The sequence below is a fragment of the Conger conger genome, chromosome 2 (genome assembly GCF_963514075.1).
Source record: "Conger conger chromosome 2, fConCon1.1, whole genome shotgun sequence".
In the NCBI taxonomy this organism is placed as follows: Eukaryota; Metazoa; Chordata; class Actinopteri; order Anguilliformes; family Congridae; genus Conger; species Conger conger.
The window spans coordinates 31,523,328-31,545,283 of record NC_083761.1 but is presented as its reverse complement, the minus strand read 5'-3'; the positions used below and the strand labels follow the sequence as shown (position 1 = coordinate 31,545,283).

The 21,956-nt window shown below is 41.6% G+C and overlaps 1 protein-coding gene across 1 annotated transcript in view; it reads left to right on the top strand.

Moving 5' to 3' along the window:
- Positions 1 to 492: 492 nt before the first annotated feature.
- LOC133122677 (nicotinate-nucleotide pyrophosphorylase [carboxylating]-like) overlaps positions 493 to 21,956 on the top strand; it is a 36,835-nt gene continuing 15,371 nt past the window's right edge. The window contains exons 1-2 of the mRNA XM_061232764.1: positions 493 to 575; positions 16,863 to 17,137. Of these exons, the coding sequence (XP_061088748.1) occupies positions 16,885 to 17,137 (253 nt within the window). The 5' untranslated portion in view covers positions 493 to 575; positions 16,863 to 16,884. The remainder of the gene's footprint in view (positions 576 to 16,862; positions 17,138 to 21,956) is intronic.

Sequence of the window (21,956 nt, the reverse complement as noted above, 5' to 3'; positions counted from 1 at the left end):
ACCAGGAAAATGTTTTGGAATTGTAAGGTTACCCAAATCTTAGCGTTGCTCTGCGCTTATTGCTAACTGTGACTGTAACCGTGGTATCAGGAGAGTTTTTCGCATCTCAAACCTGTACTATCTGCAATCGAAAATGTAACAAGTTCGTTTTAATGGATTGGCCCAAATTTCATTAGTGCACCAAATCTGTCGCAAATTAGATTACTCCAAGATAATTGAAGAGTTTGCAGCAGCCAAAGCAAGAAAGGTGCTGTTTTAAATGGTGAGTCAACGGTATTATTTAATTACACCTGTCTTAAGTCAAAAATAGGGGTCAATATGCGATGCATTTTTTCTTAACGTAGGAGGCGGCATATTCCTATTTTGCCTAGAGTGCTGGATTGTCTTCCCCGGCCCCTTCCCACATTTTGGGAATTTATCAAATATAAAGGTTTCGTGAGCATATGACCAGCGGCCAATCACAATGCTTCGAATGTGACGTCAGGCATTTTTGCCGTGGGATCTACTCTAATAATCTGCACCGTTGGGAACTCTCCAAAACGCTTTCCGTGGAAACTGGGGAAACTACGATTTGGGTAAGGGAAAGCGACTTCCTTCAACTGAACAGCGACAACGAATTCGCTAAATTGGTTATTTGCCGATAGTCAGCAGGAAGGCTATTTTTCCTCAGCAAGTAGCCTACGTGGTTAACCCTAGCTATAGTAGGGCTAGTGACTATCGTTTAACTCTGTAACTGATGCATTACGAAATGCCCTGGTAAATAAATATAACCAAATCAATGTATTTTCTTCCTTGCTGTTTATTATAAATGGTACGACGTCGCTCATTTTAGATGTATTTGTAGCTTGCTTAACTAAATTTAATCGAAAACCGGTCGTTCGGAATTTCGTGTTAGTCACCTTTGGACTTCTTGGTTTCCACCAAGAGCCGAAACTAAAATTAATCCCGATTGCATATAACGAGAGAACTGCAATTACATTGTTGTGGGAGCATAATGATAATATGGTTTTCATATTTGAATTATTATATTTGAATAATTACCTCATTTGAATTGGTAACGTCAAACGAGGGTTTTTTGCATTCATTCATTTTTTCGCGATGCAATTTTCAATCAATATTAACGATATAATATGCACTGCACAGCATTGCGACCCTTTGTCGATCGAGACGGTTTCCCACATTTGGAAGCAAAATACAAAAGTAGACCATAGGGTGAAGTCAGGTAAATTGGGCGATCGCTTAAAATGGGCCATTTTAACATAGGGAAGTGGGGCCCTGCCCAGTGCCCGTGTCAGAGTTGACGAAAGTTCCAAAAAGTATTTATATCTAGGGCGCACAAGATGAAAAATTAATTGGGAACATTATGGACATATTTATTTGTTAGCGATTATGCACTGTACGTTGTATGTATGAAATGAGTGGACAAATAAATATATTTCTATTTTCAGCATCGCCAAGCTCATTTAAAAATGTTCCTGTTCAAGGGCGAAATACAGTATCTGCAGAGTTCGCTTCGTTTTGCAATGTGCACTTCTATTAATTGCTGGAGGCACTTCTGCAAGTTGACCACTCCAATTTTGTGTAAATGTTTCTTTATATGGGGCAATTCCAGCGTTATGACAAACACAATCCCTCAGAGAAATGCTCTTCTTACAGGACAAAAATGTTAACCCATAATTTCACCCTCTTGGCTGAGTGGAGGGGCCAAAAAATGTTCTGTGTTGTGGATGTGACGCATCTGACATACACATTATTTCTACTTCTCAATCAAATTCTAGCAAAAAAAACATTTGTTGTCATCTGAAATGGTTCTGAATGTCAGTTTTGAAATTTAGAAAACAATCTGAATTGGTTTTGGATGTTCAAGATGGCTGCAAAATTTCAGTCATTTAAGTGTTAATGGTACTAATATATACATTTAGCCATTTTCCTGTTGGCCTACATTTTCAGATCAAAGTGGTCACAGAACTATTAATCACAAAGGAATCATGAATTCTCATCATAATGAAGTCTCCAAACACTTGTCTGACAGATCATAAACACTCTTCAAGAGGTAGGCATGAATGTGTCAGTGACTATGCTCCACAGAAGACTTCACAACTACAGAGGCTACACTGCAAGATGCAAACCACTAGTTGGCTGGAAAAACAGTATGGCCAGGTTGCATGCTCTTTTATGTAATTAGCAACCTGTAAAGTTCTTGTGGACAGATGACATGTATCAGAGTGATGGCAAGAGCTAACTGTTAACTTAAGGCAACATTAACTTTTTAATGACTGCTCAAGACATGGGGTGTTTATGTCCAGTTTTATTCCCCTCCCTGTCACTGAGAGTGGGGATTATTCTGCCCTGTTCAAAATCACTCCGTATCTAAACTACCACTTGCTACAAAGTCCTGCAGTTGGTGTTTTGGTGGGTTTCTCAGTCTTGCAGGGTATCTTCTGACCACTTCTTGGCTGTGAAGCTGAACTAGAATTTGCCATTCAGGAACCTGTCCCTCGGGAGTCTGCCATTTTGTAGGCTAATCTGATGTCTTGTGGTCAGGTAAGACGATGGACGTTGCTGGTGCCACAGGTGTTGCCACGTGGCTGCGGTTGCATCGTAGAATCCCTCTGGGGGTATTGATTAGGTATGACCTTGGTGCTTCTGTCTGTCATAACAGTACCTTTTTTCTGTCAGAAGACCTTTGTATCTTTCAGCCAGACGTGGTCACCAAGTTAAAGGTGACAAGTCACGTGCCTGGTGTCTTCTGTTGACATTTTTCCAGCTTTGCTTTCTGCTCCGCTGCTCCCCTCTTTTCAGCTTGGTGAGATCCATTGGGATGACAGGGACAGTGGTGCGAATCTTCTTGCCCATAAGCAGTTCCACTGGGCTGTGACCATTGGCCAGAAGTGTAACCCAGTGGGCCAACAGGGCGGGGTAGGGGGTCCTTTTCACTGTCCTCAGCACTCATTTGGCTTTGCCATTGCTCTGAGGGAACCTAGGGCTTAAATAAGACAACTGTTTGAAGCTGTCTGCTGAGAACGTTTCTATGACTTTCTGGAGCTGAGGCCTGGCCACCGCACAGATTGTTTTCGCATTCATTAACAGAGGCATGGTCGTTAGACAGCCGCTTGTCATGCTCAGCTTTGGTGACCCCAAACACTAGCATGTCATTCATTTGACATAGGACTCCCTCCAGTTCCTCAAATCTGGGACATCCTGCTTAGGAAGTGTTCCAGGGCTGATGATATGCTGAAGCATTGGCGATTGTAGCAAAACTGACCATGTTTTTTTTTTGATAGAGGAATTGGCCAGAACCCTGAGTTGGCATCAAATTTTAAAAATACTCTGGCGCCCTCTAGCTGTCCTAGTGTGTGTTCCACTGCTGGGAGTAAGTGTCTCTTCTGCTGCACGGAGTCATTCAGCTTTGTCAGCTTCGGCTGTTCCACCTTAGAAATCACCCTGAGCTGCTGCATCCATGCTAGCTCTTGCTCTTGCTCATGAGTGGCAAGGAGATGTGTGTGGCATTGAAATGGGGAATGGTGTTGTGTCTGGCCGTAATATAATCTCATTCTCCCTCTAAAGTGCGGCTGTACATTTTCCTTTTACAGGTAATGGCTTCTGACCTCGCCTGCATGATTTTTTGTATTCATCAGGTTATTAAACTGACCGCTCATGTACAGGTCTTCTGGTAGCACTGTGACACCTGTGCCCATGTCAATTGTGAATTCTGCCTCACGTTTGTCTACGTTCAGTTTTGGGGCATCTACTGTGTCTATGCAGATAGTACCAAGAAATGCGATGTCCTCCTCACTACTATCAGCAGTGTTATGAATGTCACCTATTACACCTGACCTACAGTCTCCTTTACTGGAGTGTCTTTGCTGTCCTTGTGCACTTTCGACGAGGGGTGAGCGAGTATGGCATAATCCGTATCCGTATCCGTATCCGTATCTGTATTCGGAAGTCGGTGTGGCGTGACATGACGGAACCCGGAAGTGGTATTGTTTAAACTCTCCGCCGTACTACATTGCAATTTGCAGTAAAGTACATTGTAAAGCCAAGACTTTCACCTGAAGCATAACTATTACAGTTTTGCAATCTGTTATGCTGGTAAATCTCTTAACCCTGTAAATTCTAAAATAATTCCAACGGCTGCAGTGTTTTGTGTGCAACAGCTGCTCTTGAATTCGACTGTTACATCACACTTGCCTTCACTTGGTTAAAGTAGGCCTAGCCCTTGATATGAATATTTATTGTAATGATTATACATGCATCATGGGCTAGGGCGGCCTGTAGCATAGTGGTTTAGGTACATGACTGGGACCCGCAAGGTCGGTGGTTCGAATCCCAGTGTAGCCACAATAAGATCCGCACAGCCGTTGGGCCCTTGAGCAAGGCCCTTAACCCTACATTGCTCCTGCTTACTTTAATCAACTGTACATTCCCTGGTATGTCTGTCAAGATGTTTCCGAGTCATAGTCACTCCCCTGTCTGCGTGCTGCACTATTCGGGTGGTTTTGGTAGTTTTTCAGAAAATGTTGGTAGGATTTCCAACATTTCTTCCAGCCTCGCATTCCTTACTTCCAGCTTCTTTCGCTAGTTAATGTTATAAAGCACTATTCTTACTAACAACTACTAATTTAGATATTGTACAGTATAAATCATATTAATACACTTACTGTCTGTCTAACTAATAAACTAACAGTCACTTAATGTGGGTAGTTTAGATTTAATTGTGTAACTAACTCACTAACATTTTCCTATGCATTCCTATTTTCCTATGCTATCCCTGATTACTTGCTTAGTTTAAGCAAAGTGTTCGCACCTGTTTCTTACTATCACTACATCTCCAAATCTATGCAAACGTCCACTCCCTAATCCGGAGCCGTCTGTATTACGTGTTGGTCTATGTGCACCCAGTCAGCATATTCATTTCCCTCTTGGTATTGTTTCCTTACCCTATTATGTTCTTCACTTGTTTATTTGTTCAGCCCTCCTCACTCACATGCCCTGCCTAGTATCTCACTTCCCGTCATGTATTTATAAACCCCAGTCTCTGCTTGATACTTTTAGAATGTTGATCAGTCGCTGATTATTTGTGAGCCTGTTTACTTGAGATTCTGTAACGACACCTTTCTGCCTTGATTTCGAGTTTGCCTTATCCTTTCTGTTTTGTCTGCACATCTGATTATTTTGTTTTTCTGCTTCTATCAACTTTGATTTTGCATAGCCCTCTTGTACCTCTGCCTGTTGACTTTTTGGATTTTTGACCCCTGCCTTGTTTTTTGGTTTATTCTTCTGCATCTCAATTCTGGCATTGTCTGTTACTGGAATACCTGGCTTTGACTTTGGACTGATTTAAAAACAACGTTTTCTGCATACTCCCTGGTCTGCGTCTGGGTCCTCTGAACAGTTTGTCACAGGATCGCCATATACAATCATGGTGTTGGGATATTGAGACAATGCGCTTTGTACATTACATGCACGTCTCCAACTCTATGCAAATGTCCACTCCCTAATCCGGAGCCACATGTGTCTGTGCATCCAGTCCGCGTTTTTGTCTCCTCTTCCCTCATGTATTGGAACCTTAGTCTCCGCAGTGTTCTTTGTCAGAACGTTGATCGTATTCAGTGCCAAGATTCAAGTGCGCCTGTATCGAGATTCCTATACGACACTCCTTTGATTTGATTTCCAAGTTTGCCTTGCCCTCTTGTTTTTGTTGCCCATCTGTTTATTTGGTTTTATTTTGCTCCATCTTTGACTTTTGCCTCAGCCCTTTTTGTACCTTTCTGACCTTCTGGATTTCGGCCTTTGCTTGTTTTTTCATCCATTCTTTTGCTTTTTTGATTTGGGTACTGTCTGTTGATCTCTTTGCTCTGAACTTGGACTGAATAAAATACATTTTTGGATTATCCGTTTGTCTGCTTTTGGGTCTTCGGTACCATACATAACATTGAGAGCTAACTTCATTCTTGCATTGCTCAATCTTGCCATCATTCATTAACATTGGTCGTAAATCTGTAAATGTACTTCATTCAGATTAGCCAAGGAAGCTGCTAATAAATGGCTTTTAAAATTTGAATCTTTACATCTTCCATATTCTTAGTGAGTTGGGGGTGTTAGTAAATCTAAGTTTTACCAGGAACCAGTAAGATGACCGTTGTCACAGGAAGAAGCAGATCCGATGTTCGTCATTAGAAAACAGGAAAGTTTATTACAATCAGGAAAATGTTCCAAAGAGCAATGGTGTTTGGGGTGTTTTAAAAGATCACATTTGCATATATTCAAATATGTCTACAAATCCAAGTGTAACCTCTGATTGGTGGTAAGGAATTGCGCCTATCCCAACAGGGGGTTCAAGGTCTGAAACTAACAGCCAACCCCAATATTTATGCTTCCATGCTCAATGTTTCTGGCTATGACATGGTAACGCTAATGGCTAACTGAGCAAGGGTGGCAGCACTGAGCATATTGATTCTTGCTGTTTTCCAACATGGCAGCATCTTGAAGCTAGACGCTGGTTGAATAAGCTAACCTTCCAATTGCCTTGCAAGTAGACCAATTTTTTTCGGGTGAAGAATTACTGATGTGAATGCTTGCAGGTTTTGATTGAATGAATGCTTATTTGCTTTGTCATTGTTATGAACCATGTCGTGAGGAATGTCTTCAGATTTGTCTGAACTGCAAATGCTTGTTCATGGTTAACCAAATCAATCTCTGATTAAAATTTTATTAAATGGTCAAATGAATGGATAATCCTTGGTCACTTTGAACAAAAACTGGTTGGATAATTCCTCCTCGAAAGACAGATATTCACTTGAAAATCTGAATTTTACTCAGCTATTGAACAAGTCTACAAGACTCAATCACAAAATGTTAGAGTGGATCATAACCACACATCCTGAGAGGATTTCGAAAACTGGCATACCATCTCACCGTTTCAGTGATCATTCTATAATCTACTGTATATGGAAATTTTAAATACCAAAGTCTCAAATTCATAAGCATTAGACGGTGCAAAAATATAAATAGACTCTTATATTAAAGACCTAATTGGTATAGATTTAAAGTTATACCAACTGTGCAGGAAGCTTGGGACTATCTGTCTTCGTTCATAAATATATGCAACAAACGTGCACTCTGGAAAACAATTAGTTAAAGTAGTCATCTACTTTGGGTTAATTCTGATTTGATAAGTCTATTCAGTTTACAAACCGCTGCGAAACACAAGCTAACCTGTAAAAGCTGCTTATGCCAACAGTCTTTCCAAACTTAAAAAAACAAAACGGAAACGGTTCTGGAGAAAAGCAAATTACTTTCTCAATAAATCTGGCAACCAGTCAATTAAACAGGTAATATTCAAAGATCACATCATTTCCAGAAGAGCTTGATGTCTTCAATCAACATTTGACATCTATCAGCTCAATGCATACATGTTCTGAAATGAACCAACATACTCCTAATTATATTCAACACCAGAACATGAATAATTCAGCTTCAGGAAAATCTAACCAACTGAAGTGCTTTCTGTTCTTCACGATTTGAAATCCAACAAGAGTCCTGGCTTAGATGGACTTGAGGCTAAATTTATCAAATGGGCTGCCCATGTATTGATGTACCCCCTAGCAGACTTGTTTAACCTCTCTTTGTCCACTGGCAAGATCCCTCATGTTTGGAAATATGCAAGACTGACTCCTTTACATAAAGGTGGCAACTGTCTTGACCTTAACAATTATAGACCCATATCCATTATCTCTACAATTGCAAAAGTTTTTGAAAAGTTCATATTTACTCAATTATTCAGAACAGAACATGATATATTATCTTTCCAATCTGGTCTGAGACCCAAACATTCCACTACTATAGCACTATTGAAAATGACTAATGACATAACATCCTCCTTATCAAGGCAAATTAACAGGTGCAATTTTAATTGATTTATCCAAGGCTTTTGACTTGGTGGATCATCATATTATTAGAAAAATAGAAAAATATTGGACTTTCTCAGAATGCTCTGACCTGATTCAATGCATATCTTATTGGTAGGAAGCAGTGTGTGTTTATTGAAGGGCATCAGTCTGATCTTATTTGTATTAATAAAGGTGTTCCACAAGGCTCTATTCTGGGACCCCTTCTCTTTTACTTTATCTCCCTTTATTATGCAAAACCTGATTCAGTAATCTATGCTGCCAGGTAAAATACATTACAGATCATTGCTTTTCTCTAGTCTGGGTTTGACCTGATACAAAACTGGTTTGTTACAAATAAGCTAGTTCTTAATCAGACAAAGTCTTACATCATGCTGTTAGGTACAAGCCAAAGGCTTAAATATAATATAATTTTAGTTTTTTTACATCTGATGCACTACTCACTAAAGTTGATTGTGTAATATATCTGGGGCAAATGATTCTGAATTATCATACAAAAAGCACATTGATCATCTATGTAGAAAGATTTGCTGTTCCATTGGTGTTTTGTACAGATCAAAGAACTGTTTTCCATGAATGCAAAAAACAAATGCTTCAAAAACTAGATGTCATATCTAATAATTTATACAGATTTATTCTCAATTGTCACTTTAAAACTCCACCACTGTATAATGTACAATCAACTACAATGGCTTTCTCTCGGAAATAGGCAACTGCTGCACTGGTAACAGTTTATTTTCAAAGGTATTAATTTCAACCATCCTATCTATTTACAAGAGCTTCTCAACCCACAAAATTCTAATTTTAATTATTCTCTTTGACATAATCATTTTCACGTCCCAAAAACTTCACTTGAAATCGGAAAAAAACATTTAATTATAAGGCTCCCAGAGACTGGGACAACCTACCAATTTCTCTGAAATGTCTGCAGCATTTAGGTTCATTTAAAAATGGTCTGCTCCTGTTAACTGTCACTATTTACTGTTGCTACTAGTGTAGCGAACCCCAGCCAGACAAATGGTGAAGCTTACTGATGTTTTCAAGAGTCTTTATTTATGTTCAGCCTTGATCCTTATTTTTAACACAAATTGCTCTTCCTTCCTTTCTCCTTTAAACACCGTAAGAGCTACAGGACAGAAATCGTATAAAATGAGCTCTTACAAACGAACGCAAATACCTTTATACTAAATACAATTAACTTTATACATATTAACCATACATATGGGCAATAATCTAAATGTTTACTAACATATATTGTGACATAAGAACATGAAAGGCTAGGAAACATCACATTGCTGTGATGCCACAGACATCTAAACAAACCTCAAAACTAAACAAAGCTAATATTAGCGTGACTTGATAGCATAGACCACATTGCATATAACATATCAATGAAAACTAGTCGAATCACACAATACCTTGTTCCCAGTCCAGCTAGGTGCTTCAATATCACCATACACCTTCTATTGTCGAGCAATGTTGGTTTTAATTATACCTTTTCCAGCCTTAGTTTTAGAGCAGTGTACCGGAGATATACCTGTCTACTTTCGACCAAAGTGGTCTTATAGAAGTGCAATACCTACTTCCGCTTAATGAGGGCTTCAAAATAAAAGTCTCACTGCTACTTTACTCAAGACTTTTATAGGAGTCCTTTACAACTAGCTCTTGGCTATCCAGTTTTCTTGGTGTGCATGGTGCGTGAGTGTTTTTTCTTTATAATTTGTCTAATTTGTAACTGATTATGCCTGTCTTGATAAATACATATTCGGTTGTATCTTATGTCGTGCAACTAACGACTATTTTGATAATCGATTAATCTGTCAAATATTTCTGATTAATCGATTAATCGGATAAAATCACAAAACTTTTTTGTTCAAAATAACAATGTCATTCTAAATTTTAAATATTAACACACATAACATAGCAACATGTATTCCTTACAACAGCAAAATATATATTTACATTTACATTTACATTTTAGTCATTTGGCAGACGCTTTTAATCCAAAGCGACTTACAAGTGCATAGGTTCTACCACAAGTCAAAGCATCACATCCAGAACTAGGAAAATACACCTGGACTGCTGTTCTAAACATAGTCGTCATCATAAGTGCAATTTTTTTTTTTTTTTTTTTTTTTTTGGGGGGGGGGGGGGGATAGGGATAGGGGTATCAGAAGGGGGGGGCGGGGTAAATCAGGAGGGAGGACTAAGGTAGAGTTTGAAGAGGTGTGTTTTGAGTCTGCGTCGAAATAGGGGGAGGGATTCTGCTGTCCTGACAGTGGTAGGCAAGTCATTCCACCACTGAGGAACCAGAACGGAAAACAGGCGTGAACGTGCAGCTCGACCGCCAGGTGCCCGTAGAGAGGGAACCGTAAGGCGACCAGAGCTGGCAGACCGGAGTGGTCTAGCTGGGGAGTAGGGAGTGATCAGGGATTGTATGTAATGTGGGGCAGTCCCCTTAGCAGCCTGAAATGCCAACACTAGGGCCTTGAATCGGATGCGTGCGGCAATAGGAAGCCAGTGGAGGCCAATGAGAAGCGGGGTGACATGAGCCGACCTGGGCTGACTGGTGATCAAGCGGGCTGCAGCATTCTGGACCAGCTGGAGGGGCTTGATGGCGCACGCTGGAAGACCGGCTAGGAGGGAGTTGCAGTAATCCAGGCGGGAAATGACGAGCGCCTGGACTAGGAGCTGGGTGGCTTTCTCCGTCAGGAGATGACGGATGCGGCGTATATTATACAGAAAGAACCTGCAGGTTCTGGCAGTGGAGGATACTTGTGGAGCCAGGGAGAGGCAGTTATCAAGAGTCACCCCAAGATTCTTTGCCGTACGGGAGGAGGAAACTACAAAGTCCTCCACAGTCAGTGAGAGGTCAATTGACGGAGAGGACTTAGCAGGGATGTAGAGAAGCTCAGTTTTGGCAAGGTTGAGCTTCAGGTGATGAGAAGTCATCCACGCAGAGATATCAGCCAAGCAGGCAGAGATCTGTGTGGTGATTTGGGTGTCGGGGGGGAAGGAAATGAAGAGTTGGGTGTCATCAGCGTAGGAGTGATAAGAGAAGCCGTGGGAAGAGATAACAGAACCAAGGGACATGGTGTATAGCGAGAAGAGGAGAGGCCCAAGAACCGAGCCCTGCGGGACTCCAGTTCGTAGGGGTTGAGGGTCGGAGAGTGCGCCCCTCCAAGTCACCTGGTAGGAGCGACCAGAGAGGTAGGAGGAAAACCAAGCGAGTGCAGAACCTGTGACACCCATCCCAGACAGCGATGAGAGCAGAATCTCATGGTTGACTGTATCGAAGGCGGCTGACAGGTCGAGGAAGATGAGGAGAGGGATTTTGCTTTAGCAGAGTGGAGTGCCTCAGTGACCGCGAGCAGGGCGGTTTCAGTGGAGTGGCCACTCTTGAAGCCAGACTGGTTGGGGTCATGGAGATTGTTGTGGAGAAGATAAGTGGACAGTTGGGAGCAGACCGCCCGTTCCAGGGTTTTAGCGAGAAAGGGAAGAAGAGAGACAGGCCGGTAGTTGTTCAGGGCAGAGGGATCAAGAGTAGGTTTTTTGAGGAGGGGAGTGACTCTGGCCCTCTTCAGGGAAGAGGGCATGGTGCCGGAAGAGAGGGAGGTGTTGATTAGAGAGGAGAGAAAAGGGAGAATGTCCTCAGATATAGATTGTAGGAGGGGAGAGGGGATGGGGTCAAGAGGACAGGTGGTCGGGCGGTGGGAAGTAAGGAGTTTCAGTGTGTCGGCGTCAGAGAGGGGAGAAAAGGAGGTTAGGGAGTTGGGGAGGGTAGGAGGGTCAGCAGGGGTGGAGGGTTGGGAGAAGGAATTGCGAATAGCATCGACCTTCTTTTCAAAGAAGGAGACAAAGGCATCAGGTGTGAGTGATGAGGGGGGTGGGGGGGGGAGGGGGGGCCAGAAGAGAGGAGAAAGTTGAAAACAGTTTGCGGGGATTAGAGGCGGCCGCGTTAATTTTCGAGTGAAAGAAGGAAGATTTAGCTAGAGAGACAGAGGAATGGAAAGATGATAAGAGGGCATGGAAGGAAGCTATATCACTGGGGAGACAGGACCTTTTCCATTTTCTCTCCGCCGCCCGCAGTTCGGTTCGGACAGCTCGTAGAGCATCAGAAAGCCAAGGACTGGGGGGGGAGGCCCGAGCTAGTTTGGTGGTGAGGGGACACAGAGAGTCAAAGGAAGATGAGAGGGAGGACATGAGAGTTGTAGCCGCATCATCGGTAGACAGTCGAGAGAAAGACACCGCAGATGGTAGGGAGGAGAGGATTGTAGATGAGAGGGTGGAGGAAGACAGGTGGCGTAGGTTCCGTCGACAGGTGACAGTGGACGGTGGGAGAGATGGATGGGTGTTAGAGGAGAGTGGAAGAGAGAAAGAGATGAAGGAGTGGTCAGATATATGGAGTGGTGTTACAGAGAGGTTGGTTGTTGTGCAGCTCCTTGTGAAGATGAGGTCAAGAAGGTTGCCTGCTTTGTGGGTGGGAGGGGAAAGAGTGAGGGTAAGGTCAAAAGAAGAGAGGAGGGAGAGAAAGGTAGACTGGGTGGACTCTGAGTTGAGGTTGAAGTCACCCAGGAGGATCAGGGGGGTGTCATTCACAGGTGAGGAGCTGAGGAGGATGTCCATCTCATCCAAAAAGTTTCCCAGAGGACCCGGGGGGCGATAAACAACAATAACAAACAGTTTGCACGGCAGAGTAACAGAAACCGCATGAAATTCAAAAGAGGAGAAGGAGAGGGATGAGGAGAAGACACTAGATCTCCATGAGGATGAGATTAGGAGACCTGTGCCACCTCCTCTGCCAGAGGATCTGGGTGTGTGGGAAAAAGAGAAGGCAGAGGAAAGGGCAGCCGGGGTGGCCGTGTTCTCAGGTGAGAGCCACGTTTCAGTTAAAGCAAGAAAGTCAAGGTTGAGGTGGGAGGCATAGGCAGATATGAAGTCTGCTTTCTGGACAGCGGACTGGCAGTTCCAGAGGCCACCAGCCACACAGAGATCAATACCAGGGGATCTGGGAGGGAAGATGAGGTTAGAGATATTCTGCCCATGTTGGCGGGAGGCGAACCTCCTACCTGACTGGGACCTGGGGAGAGGAGAGAGGACAGGGATGGGAAGGAAACACATGGAGGGAACTAGGGAGGACAAGGGGAATACTACACAGTGGAATGAGGGCAGGCAGCAGAAACAAAATCAAACATCAGGCTCTCGGGCAGCCTGGATGGACACCCGTAGATAGACACCCTCGACTTTGTACACCTGCGACTTCGTACGCCGAGGCAAGTAGCCGAGGCTGCCGCACACAGCTGCCGCTGGTGCGCTACACAACTGCTTAAGTAACACTGACGCCGAATACAGAAAATGCAACCAACCCACTGCAGAACAGTAATGCACACTGAAGTGAGTTCAGGTGTGCCAGTACTAATAGCCTGAGCAGGGTGCAAAGTATTGGCTCCTCCTACAACAAAAGCTATGGCCTGCCAGCCAGTAAAACAATAGCCTAACTTAATAGCCTAGCTTACCTGAGAGAAACAAACACCTAACCCAGTTTCACTGAATCTAAATAAACACCACTTGTAATAGCTAACAAACAAACAAGTACACAACAGAACACTAAAATGACAACTAAACTGAATTTAGAATCAGCAAGCAAACAAATAATACTTAACTAATCCAGGAGAAAATGCAACCAACCCACTGCAGAACAGTAATGCACACACATGCTTGTTTGTTTTATATATAGTGCACAAATTAAAAATATTAACACAAAACATACATAAATGTATGCTTGTTTATTCTATGGTGTGGCACGGATGGTGCAGTGGGTAGCACTGCCGCCTCACAGCAAGGAGGTCCTGGGTTTGAATCCCGGTCGGCCGGGGCCTCTGTGTGTTTGCATGTTCTCCCCGTGTTTGTGTGGGTTTCCTCCGGGTACTTTGGTTTCCTCCCACAGTCTAAAGACATGCAGGTTGGGCTAATTGGAGAGTCTAAATTGCCCGTAGGTATGAGTGTGTGAGTGAATGGTATGTGTGCCCCGCGATGGACTGGCGATCTGTATTCCTGCCTTTCGCCCGATGTATGCTGGGATAGGCTCCAGCCCCCCGTGACCCTGTTCAGGATAAGCAGGTTAGGATAATGAATGAATGAATTAATTAATGTAAAAAATATTAACACAAATAACATACATAAATCTATGCTGATACGTGTTGTATCGCAGACATTTATGTATGTTATTTGTGTAAATTTTCATTGAGTAGGCCTATTGTATAAGTAATATTGCTGCAGGCTATAGCCATGCAGCTAACATTCTAGCCGGGTAGAGCCAAACTATTACTCATTACAAATTAGCTTTCCAGACTAACGCTTCGCCTCAGTTCTATCACTGACGTTAGTTCATTTAACTTAATAGGCTGCCTACTCAAGCTGGATTGCAAGCAAACCACAATATAAACCACAATAACTAGGCCTACCTGCTATGAGACAAACGATTACTCTGATTTACTCACTTCAAAATGCAATGGATGCCATGGATCTGAATGTTTAATTCATTAGCTAGCTAATATTTTGTAAAAAGTTAACGTTAGCCTACGCTGTTGTCGAGACCTTCATCGACGACTCCAACATGCTTTCGCTTCAGGTAGGGTTGCCACATTTGATTTGTGAAAGATCGGGACATTTTACGTGCAATGCGGGGTGTTAAACCATATTTGCAAATATACTATGTTAACAGTTGTACGACTCCCTTATTGTCTTTCTTATCTCTATTTATCCTGACATAGATTAACTCTGTGGCAACCAGAGGGGGAATCAGAGAGATGTGCCTATAATTTAGAGTGAGACACAAGATTGTTGCACTTTTAAGCACTCAAGAGTTTGTTCACAAAAAGGAGGCTCAAACAAAAAAAACATTGGTTCTTCCCCTCTTCTGAGGGTATTAAGGCACCTAACCCCACAGTCACCAGCCCCACAGGGTTGCTTGTCTGACCCTGATGCAGTTGCACTCACTCTGGACTCTGTCTACTGCTGTCCGTTTCTACATTAAATACAGATTAAAAAATAACGGGGTCGTAGAAGTGAATGCATGCGCCAGACTGACAGTTCATGCAGCAGTTGCTAGATGATAAGGTAAACTTTCGTATTTTTGCTACCAATTAAAAAGAAGTATAGGCATAGGGCCAATCGTTGCTGTGTTTTACTCATTTTTACCTCTTTACAGACACAGGATTGCATGTCTAAACGTGAAGAGGAAAAAACAGAATAGCAGTAGAAGAATCCGGATTTATTTGGAACTCTGACATTTAGAAGTACAAAAAACCGGGAAAGAATAGTCATTTTCTGGGGCAGTCACTCAAAAAAGAGAACAATCCTGGGAAAACCAGAACATGTGGCAACCCTAGTTTCAGGTGTTCTCTCATCACCGTTGTGCTCCCATGCCATGTGAGCTTAAGTTTGCAGTTAACACATTGTTTACTTGAATTTAATGTAAAGTGATTCCATACTAAAGAAGGTTTTTTTAAAAAATATTATTATTGTCTTTTGTCAGGACCCCCTCGAAAAATGAGATGGTAAATCTCAAGGGGTTTTATCCTGAAAATAAAATAAAACAATTTTAATATGTTTGTGTCGGGTAAACAGGACCATTTTACCAGAATTGAAAAATCCCAGAGATATAAATTTAATTTTATGCATTTACACCAATCTCAAGCATAGCTTAAGAATATGAGACTTCAGCTCCCAAAAAGTCCTTTGCGATAATTGGCTTATTGCTATTGCTAAAAAATATTATTGCTAAAAAATAACCTTGAAAAAATAAAATTAAAATGTTAAAGAAAGAAGCAATGTTAAATTAAGGAATGGTGTTTCATTTGATTTGATTTAAACTTTGATTTGTATTCAAGGCTGAAGCGCAAGTTATGTTCTGTGTGGACTGCTTGCACAAAAAAAAAAATCTTAAACTGGAGACAGTCAGAGACCGCAAAGAAAACCGCATTGTAATTAGTATGCTTGTATTCTCACATTGATCTCACAGAGAATCTTTTTCCTCATCCTCTCAGAATTCTTGAAACGCCGTTTGGAAAAATCCTAGCAGGCTGTCGTATGCCTTTTACTCAAGAGTGGCTTCTGTCCAGATTTTCTGCCATAAAGGCCTGATTGATGGAGTGCTCCTGAGATGGTTGTCCTTCCAGCAGGTTTTCCCATGTGCAGAGGGCTTCTGAAGCTCTGCTACCATTGGGTTTCTTGACCAAGGCCCTTCTCAGCCGGACTGCCAAATCTAGGAAGAGTCTTGGTGGTTGAAACTTCTTCCAATTCACAATTATTGAGGCTACTGTGCTCCTGGGAACACTCAAAGCTGTAGAAATGGTTTTATACCCTTGTCCCGATCTATGCCTCGCCACAATTTTACTGCAGAGGTCTAGAGTGTTCCTTGGACTTCATGGCTTGGTTTTTGTGCAGCCATGCAGTGTGAATTCTGGGACCTTATATACACAGGTGTGAGCCTTTATAAACTATGTCCAGTCAATTAATTTAATGCATTTACAGCAATCACAAGCATAGCTTAAGAATATGAGACTTCAGCTCCAACAAATCCTTTGTATTCAGCGATAATTGGCTTATTCAGTCAGGTTCTAGACACACCCCAAATAGGATGCACCTGACCACAATTTGGAGTGACACAGCAAAGGCTCCATGTACTTATGTAAATAAAATATTTGTTTTTGATTTTTCATAAATTGATAAAAACATGTTGTCATTATGCAAGTATAGATTATTGAGTATTATTATAGAGATTGATAGTCAAAAATGGCAATTTTATTTGGCATTTTTTGTCTTCAAAATTAATCCTAGCTTTGTTCATGGTAAGAACATTACCATGCCAGTTGTATAAATTTGACAGTAGATCAAAACTAGTTAAACCTGTTAAACCTGAAAGTTTAACTCTTAGTCTTTCCTCAGGACACAAATCCCACCATTCACCATGACATCACCAGCAGTTGACCTGTCACACATCATCCCACCACAAGCGCTGATCCGCCTCGCAAGGGAATGGCTGGCGGAAGATACGCCCAACTTTGATCCTGCAGGAGTGTGTGTGGGGTCAAAAGAGGTCAGGGCAACACTTCTGTGTAAATCCCCACAAAGCGTGCTTGCAGGATGTCCTTTTTTTACAGCAGTCTTCAATGAGCTTGGCTGCACTGTGGACTGGATTTACAATGAAGGACAAACACTGGGTGAGAGCAGTTATTTGTTATTTTTTTGGTAATTATATTACTAAGCCCTAACTTCTACTGCTGTGTGGGTTTGGGAAATTCTGTACACTTCAATGGAGTCTGACAGGGGCAGTGGCAGAGCTTTAGAGAAGTTGGCACCTGTATGGGAGAGTGCCACCAGAATAATCTGCAAAGAAATCAGAGATAAAAATAAAAATTGTTGTATATTTTCTCACATTTTATATAGTTCCAGAGGGCCAAACGAACCCCACACAACACATTCATATGCAAAACAATAAAAATAAAACCTTTGTTATCTTTACAAGGAGTCATGGTGTGGTTAAGTAATGTACAAATCCTAGATCTACCGCAATGAATTAATTGGCAACTGGATTTCATGAACAAGTCAGAGCACAGAGAAAATACACCACAAAACAAACCAGAACATGAAAAACATTGTCCCTTTATTGATCATAATTCATAGTATAAAACTACGCACGGGCATCTCATTTACGTAGCTGTGTGTAGCAAACGGTAATCTAAAATATACAATATTGTATAACGTGCAATACACAGCAGGAATGAAAATCTTAATACAAATAATTTAAGGTAGCCACGTCAAAATCCTGTACACAAGGAATATTAGATTACATGATCACACTAGATATGTGCAGTGTAATTAGGATCAGGAACAGGTTCTACTCAAGGCGCCGGCAAAACTGGCCAGGCGCTCCCCTACATAAATATACTAAAGACACATACACAAAAGAAATACAATACATGCAATTACTGGATAACGTTAAAAACACTTGCTTCTCTTTTTCCTGGGGATTTGGAATTTCAGGCAAGATGCTTGAAGTTTAACTGAGCATAGAACAATTGGCCTAACAACAGAAATCAGTCAGCCTAGTTTGTTCTCTCGCTTTTAGCGTTCTAGGGAAAAAAAAGTTTGAGAAGGCTAATTATTTTGCTACGTTCAGTAAATGGCTGTTTTATGAGTAAATACCTCATTGAGACGTTAATTGATACAAATATTAATGCATGATTAAGCTTAGGTTTGCTGCAAGCGTTGGTACTGAAATTAACGAATGACAAAGCTGTAAGTTTAAAAGCAGATTTCAGTATAAATCACGCAGTCGTCACGTAGCGTCACGACTGCAGAACTTTTCAATTCATACATTTTTTTAAACACCAATTCAGTTGGATGCTGATAACGAAAACTATCCAGTTTTCACTATCCAGTGAATGCCAACTGACCATATTAACACAATAAATGTATGCCATTCATAATGTTGTGACTAACAGAAACAGAATTAAATTGCCAAAACATTGTGTATGCCTTCTCATCAAAAATAATTCTTGACTTCCAGCTTAGCGAACTGTGGAGTGATACGCAAGTTTACGAGCTCTCGCGATTTCATGTTCTAAAGGCACTGTTCATCGCTATTTTTGGTTTACATTTATCATACTACTTTTTATAATTATTTTGTGTTTTGACTGCCATAATGCCTCCAAAAGTTAACAAATCAGCGAACGCATCTCAGCTGAGGCCAACCCAGTGTGGCGCAACCTCGCCCTCTCGAACCCTCAACGGTTGGAGAGAGCCGTTGCTGGACAGATCTCATCGCACACTGCCTAAACCCAAGACGGGTGACTGGCCTTGCGCAATTGTGGCCAGATTTCACAACTACGCAGACTGTGCGGACATTCTGAAAAGAACAAGAGAGCTGAAGAGGATCAAGGTTGGAGGGAAGAACATTTCTCCCGGACCATACCGCCAAGATAGCTCGGGCCTGTGCGGCGTTCAACGATGTACGACGGCAACTACATGAAATAGACAGTCTCCGGTTTGGAATTCTTCACCCAGCCCGTCTGTGCGTCACATACAACAGGGAGGAGTCGCCAGAAGAGGCCGCTGTTTTCATCAAAACCATTAACCGGTGACTGTTTTGATGTTGGGGCTGCCTGCCTACTTATACCAGATGATCCTGGTGTTTACAATGGACATGCAATGGACGTAGCATTGATTTAACATATTCACCAGGACATTAAACAGTAAGAGATGGTCCCAATACCTAATATTGGCTGGCTATACCTCTAGTGATTTTTGACATCCTAAATGTGTGATCATGTCATCTAATATTCCTTGTGTGCAGGATTTTGACGTGGCTACCTTTAAATGATTTGTATTAAGTGATTCTCATTCCTGCTGTGTATTGCATGTTATACAATATTGTATATTCTGGATTTCCATTCGCTACACACAGCTACTCTAGGCCCGTAAATGAGATGCCCGTGCGTAGTTTTATACTATGAATTATGATCAATAAAGGAACAATGTTTTCATGTTCTGGTTTGTGGTGTATTTTCTCTGTGCTCTGACTTGTTCATGAAATCCTGGTCCCTCGTAGATGTCTCAAGTCTTATCCAGTTTTTTGGATCAGTGCTCCTGCATTGACCCGTTGAGATTTCTTCACCCTACAGACAAAGTTTTCTTTTTTTCCCCATGTTCACCATTCTTACACACAGATTATTTTTCTTTGATAAGGCTCTATTACCTTCTTTGATCTCTGCTCAATACTCTGCTATAACCATATCAGATCATGCCCCTGTAGTCCTTGAGCTTTCTTTCAAATCTAAGCCCAGAGAAGCTTGTGTTTAGAGGCTAGACCCCACTATGCTCTCATCTTCTGAGTTTTGCCGTACTATACCTCAAGCTATTGACCTCTTTCTGGTGACTAATAGAAATTACGAAACATCCTCATTATTATGATCGGCACTGAAGGCAAATATCATGGCCATAATTATCTCATATTGCCCAATAAAAGACGCCTTAAAAGGCAACAAGATCTGGTAGATCTGATCAAGGATCTCGATCGCTGCTATGCCATAGCTCCAACTCCAGAACTCTATGAAGACAGACTTGGTTTTCAGGCAGAGTACAATCTTTTAACCCCCAGGGCTGTAGAACAGCTCTTAATTAGGACACGGGGCACTTTGTATGAGCACGGGGAGAAGGCAGGGCATCTCCTGGCTCACCAGTTGAAGGGTAGATCAGCCTCAATACCTCAGATTTATGACGGCTCAGGATTATTAACATCGGATCCAAAGCATATTAATGATGCATTCATGTAATTCTACTCCCAACTCAATACCTCTGAGTTACCTGAAGACTCTTCTTTAATGTCAGATTTCTTTTCAAACCAAACTATTCCCAGGATTTCTTCAGACGATCGCCACGGTTTAGAACAGCCATTGACCCATTACATTACATTATTGGCATTTGGCAGACGCTCTTATCCAGGGAGACATACAGTTGATTAGACTAAGCAGGAGACAATCCACCCCTGGAGCAATGCAGGGTTAAGGGCCTTGCTCAAGGGCCCAATGGCTGTGCGGCTCTTATTGTGGCTACACCGGGATTAGAACCACCATCCTTGCGTGTCCCAGTCATTTTTACCTCAGCCACTTAACTTAAGTTAACTCCTCCTCTTTGTGTGCTCATCCAGTTTAAAGTTCTTTGGGACCCCTGACAAGGATGTGATTTTAACCGATAAACAAATGAATGTCATATTCTTTGCCTCGCTGATTGCCCGCAGGAGGATACTTTTGCACTGGAAGGCTGTGTCTCCTCCGTCGACCATGTCATGCCTTTTTGATGTTATGTACTTCTTAATATTGGAGAATCTAATTTACAATTCGAGGATCCTGTGACTAATTTTTTACACATTGCCCAACCATTAATAGCATATGTAGATAATCTGCAATCGTTGCCTCTTAATTGAGGCTACATGATGTGGGATTCTTGTGGGGAAATGGCACATTTTTCTTGTTGATGTGGAATTATTTTTGGCTGTGGGGGACGTCTGTAGAGGGGACATGGGATCCGTTAACCTATATAGGTCTATTTGTATGCTAAGATTGTGCAGACATTGCACCTACTTCTCACAATAAGTCTTCAAAGTGCATTTTTATTTATTTACCTATTTATTCACCTTTTTTTGCACTTTTTAGGTTCCTTTCAAGAGTATTGTTTTATTTTTTTACATTTTTTATTGTTTGAGTGTGGTTGTGATCAAACACATAAGCCAAATAGTTATCTGTTACATGTCAATACTGGATGCCAACTTGTATATTTTGCACTCTTTGAATACAAAATAAATTAATAATAATTCTTGCCACACTGGCTAATAATATATTTTTGAAAAAAGCAAACAAACAAAAAAAACAACACCAAGGAGCAATTTATTTTTCAAAGGAGCGATGACATCTCCTTTAAGACTTTACCTTCGCAATAAAGGCCCACATGCATCAGCATTTTCTTCCTGGTTCTCGTATCTAAAACGGCAAAAAAATGTTCACAAGGAGCAGATAGCAAATTCAAGTAGACAAGCAAGGTATTGGGCAAAAGTGAACACAGCCAAAGGTTCTAGTGTGTTTGTTTTATAATATTTTTAAGGTGAAAATCCTGTGAAAAACCTTTCCATTTTACTTCCAGTTCATTAGATTCAGACTAAGGAAATCTACCAGGGCAATGTGGGGTTAAGGGCCTTGCTCAAGGGCCCAATAGCTGTGCGGATCTTATCACAGCATGCTACAGGCTGCCTAATGAATACTTGGGCATTTTTTCAACTGGATCATAAGTTAATATACATAGATCCAAACAAGCTATTTGAATCAGAAATGGTGCTGTAGTAAGACGAAATTGTGTTGTTCTTCTACTATATGCAAAAGTAAATGAAATGCTATGCTAGTGGATTTCATCATAGGTGGTAGCAACAACAACTTCATATAAGCAAATTAAGCATTAATTTGTTCTACAAACACAAAATTATAAGGC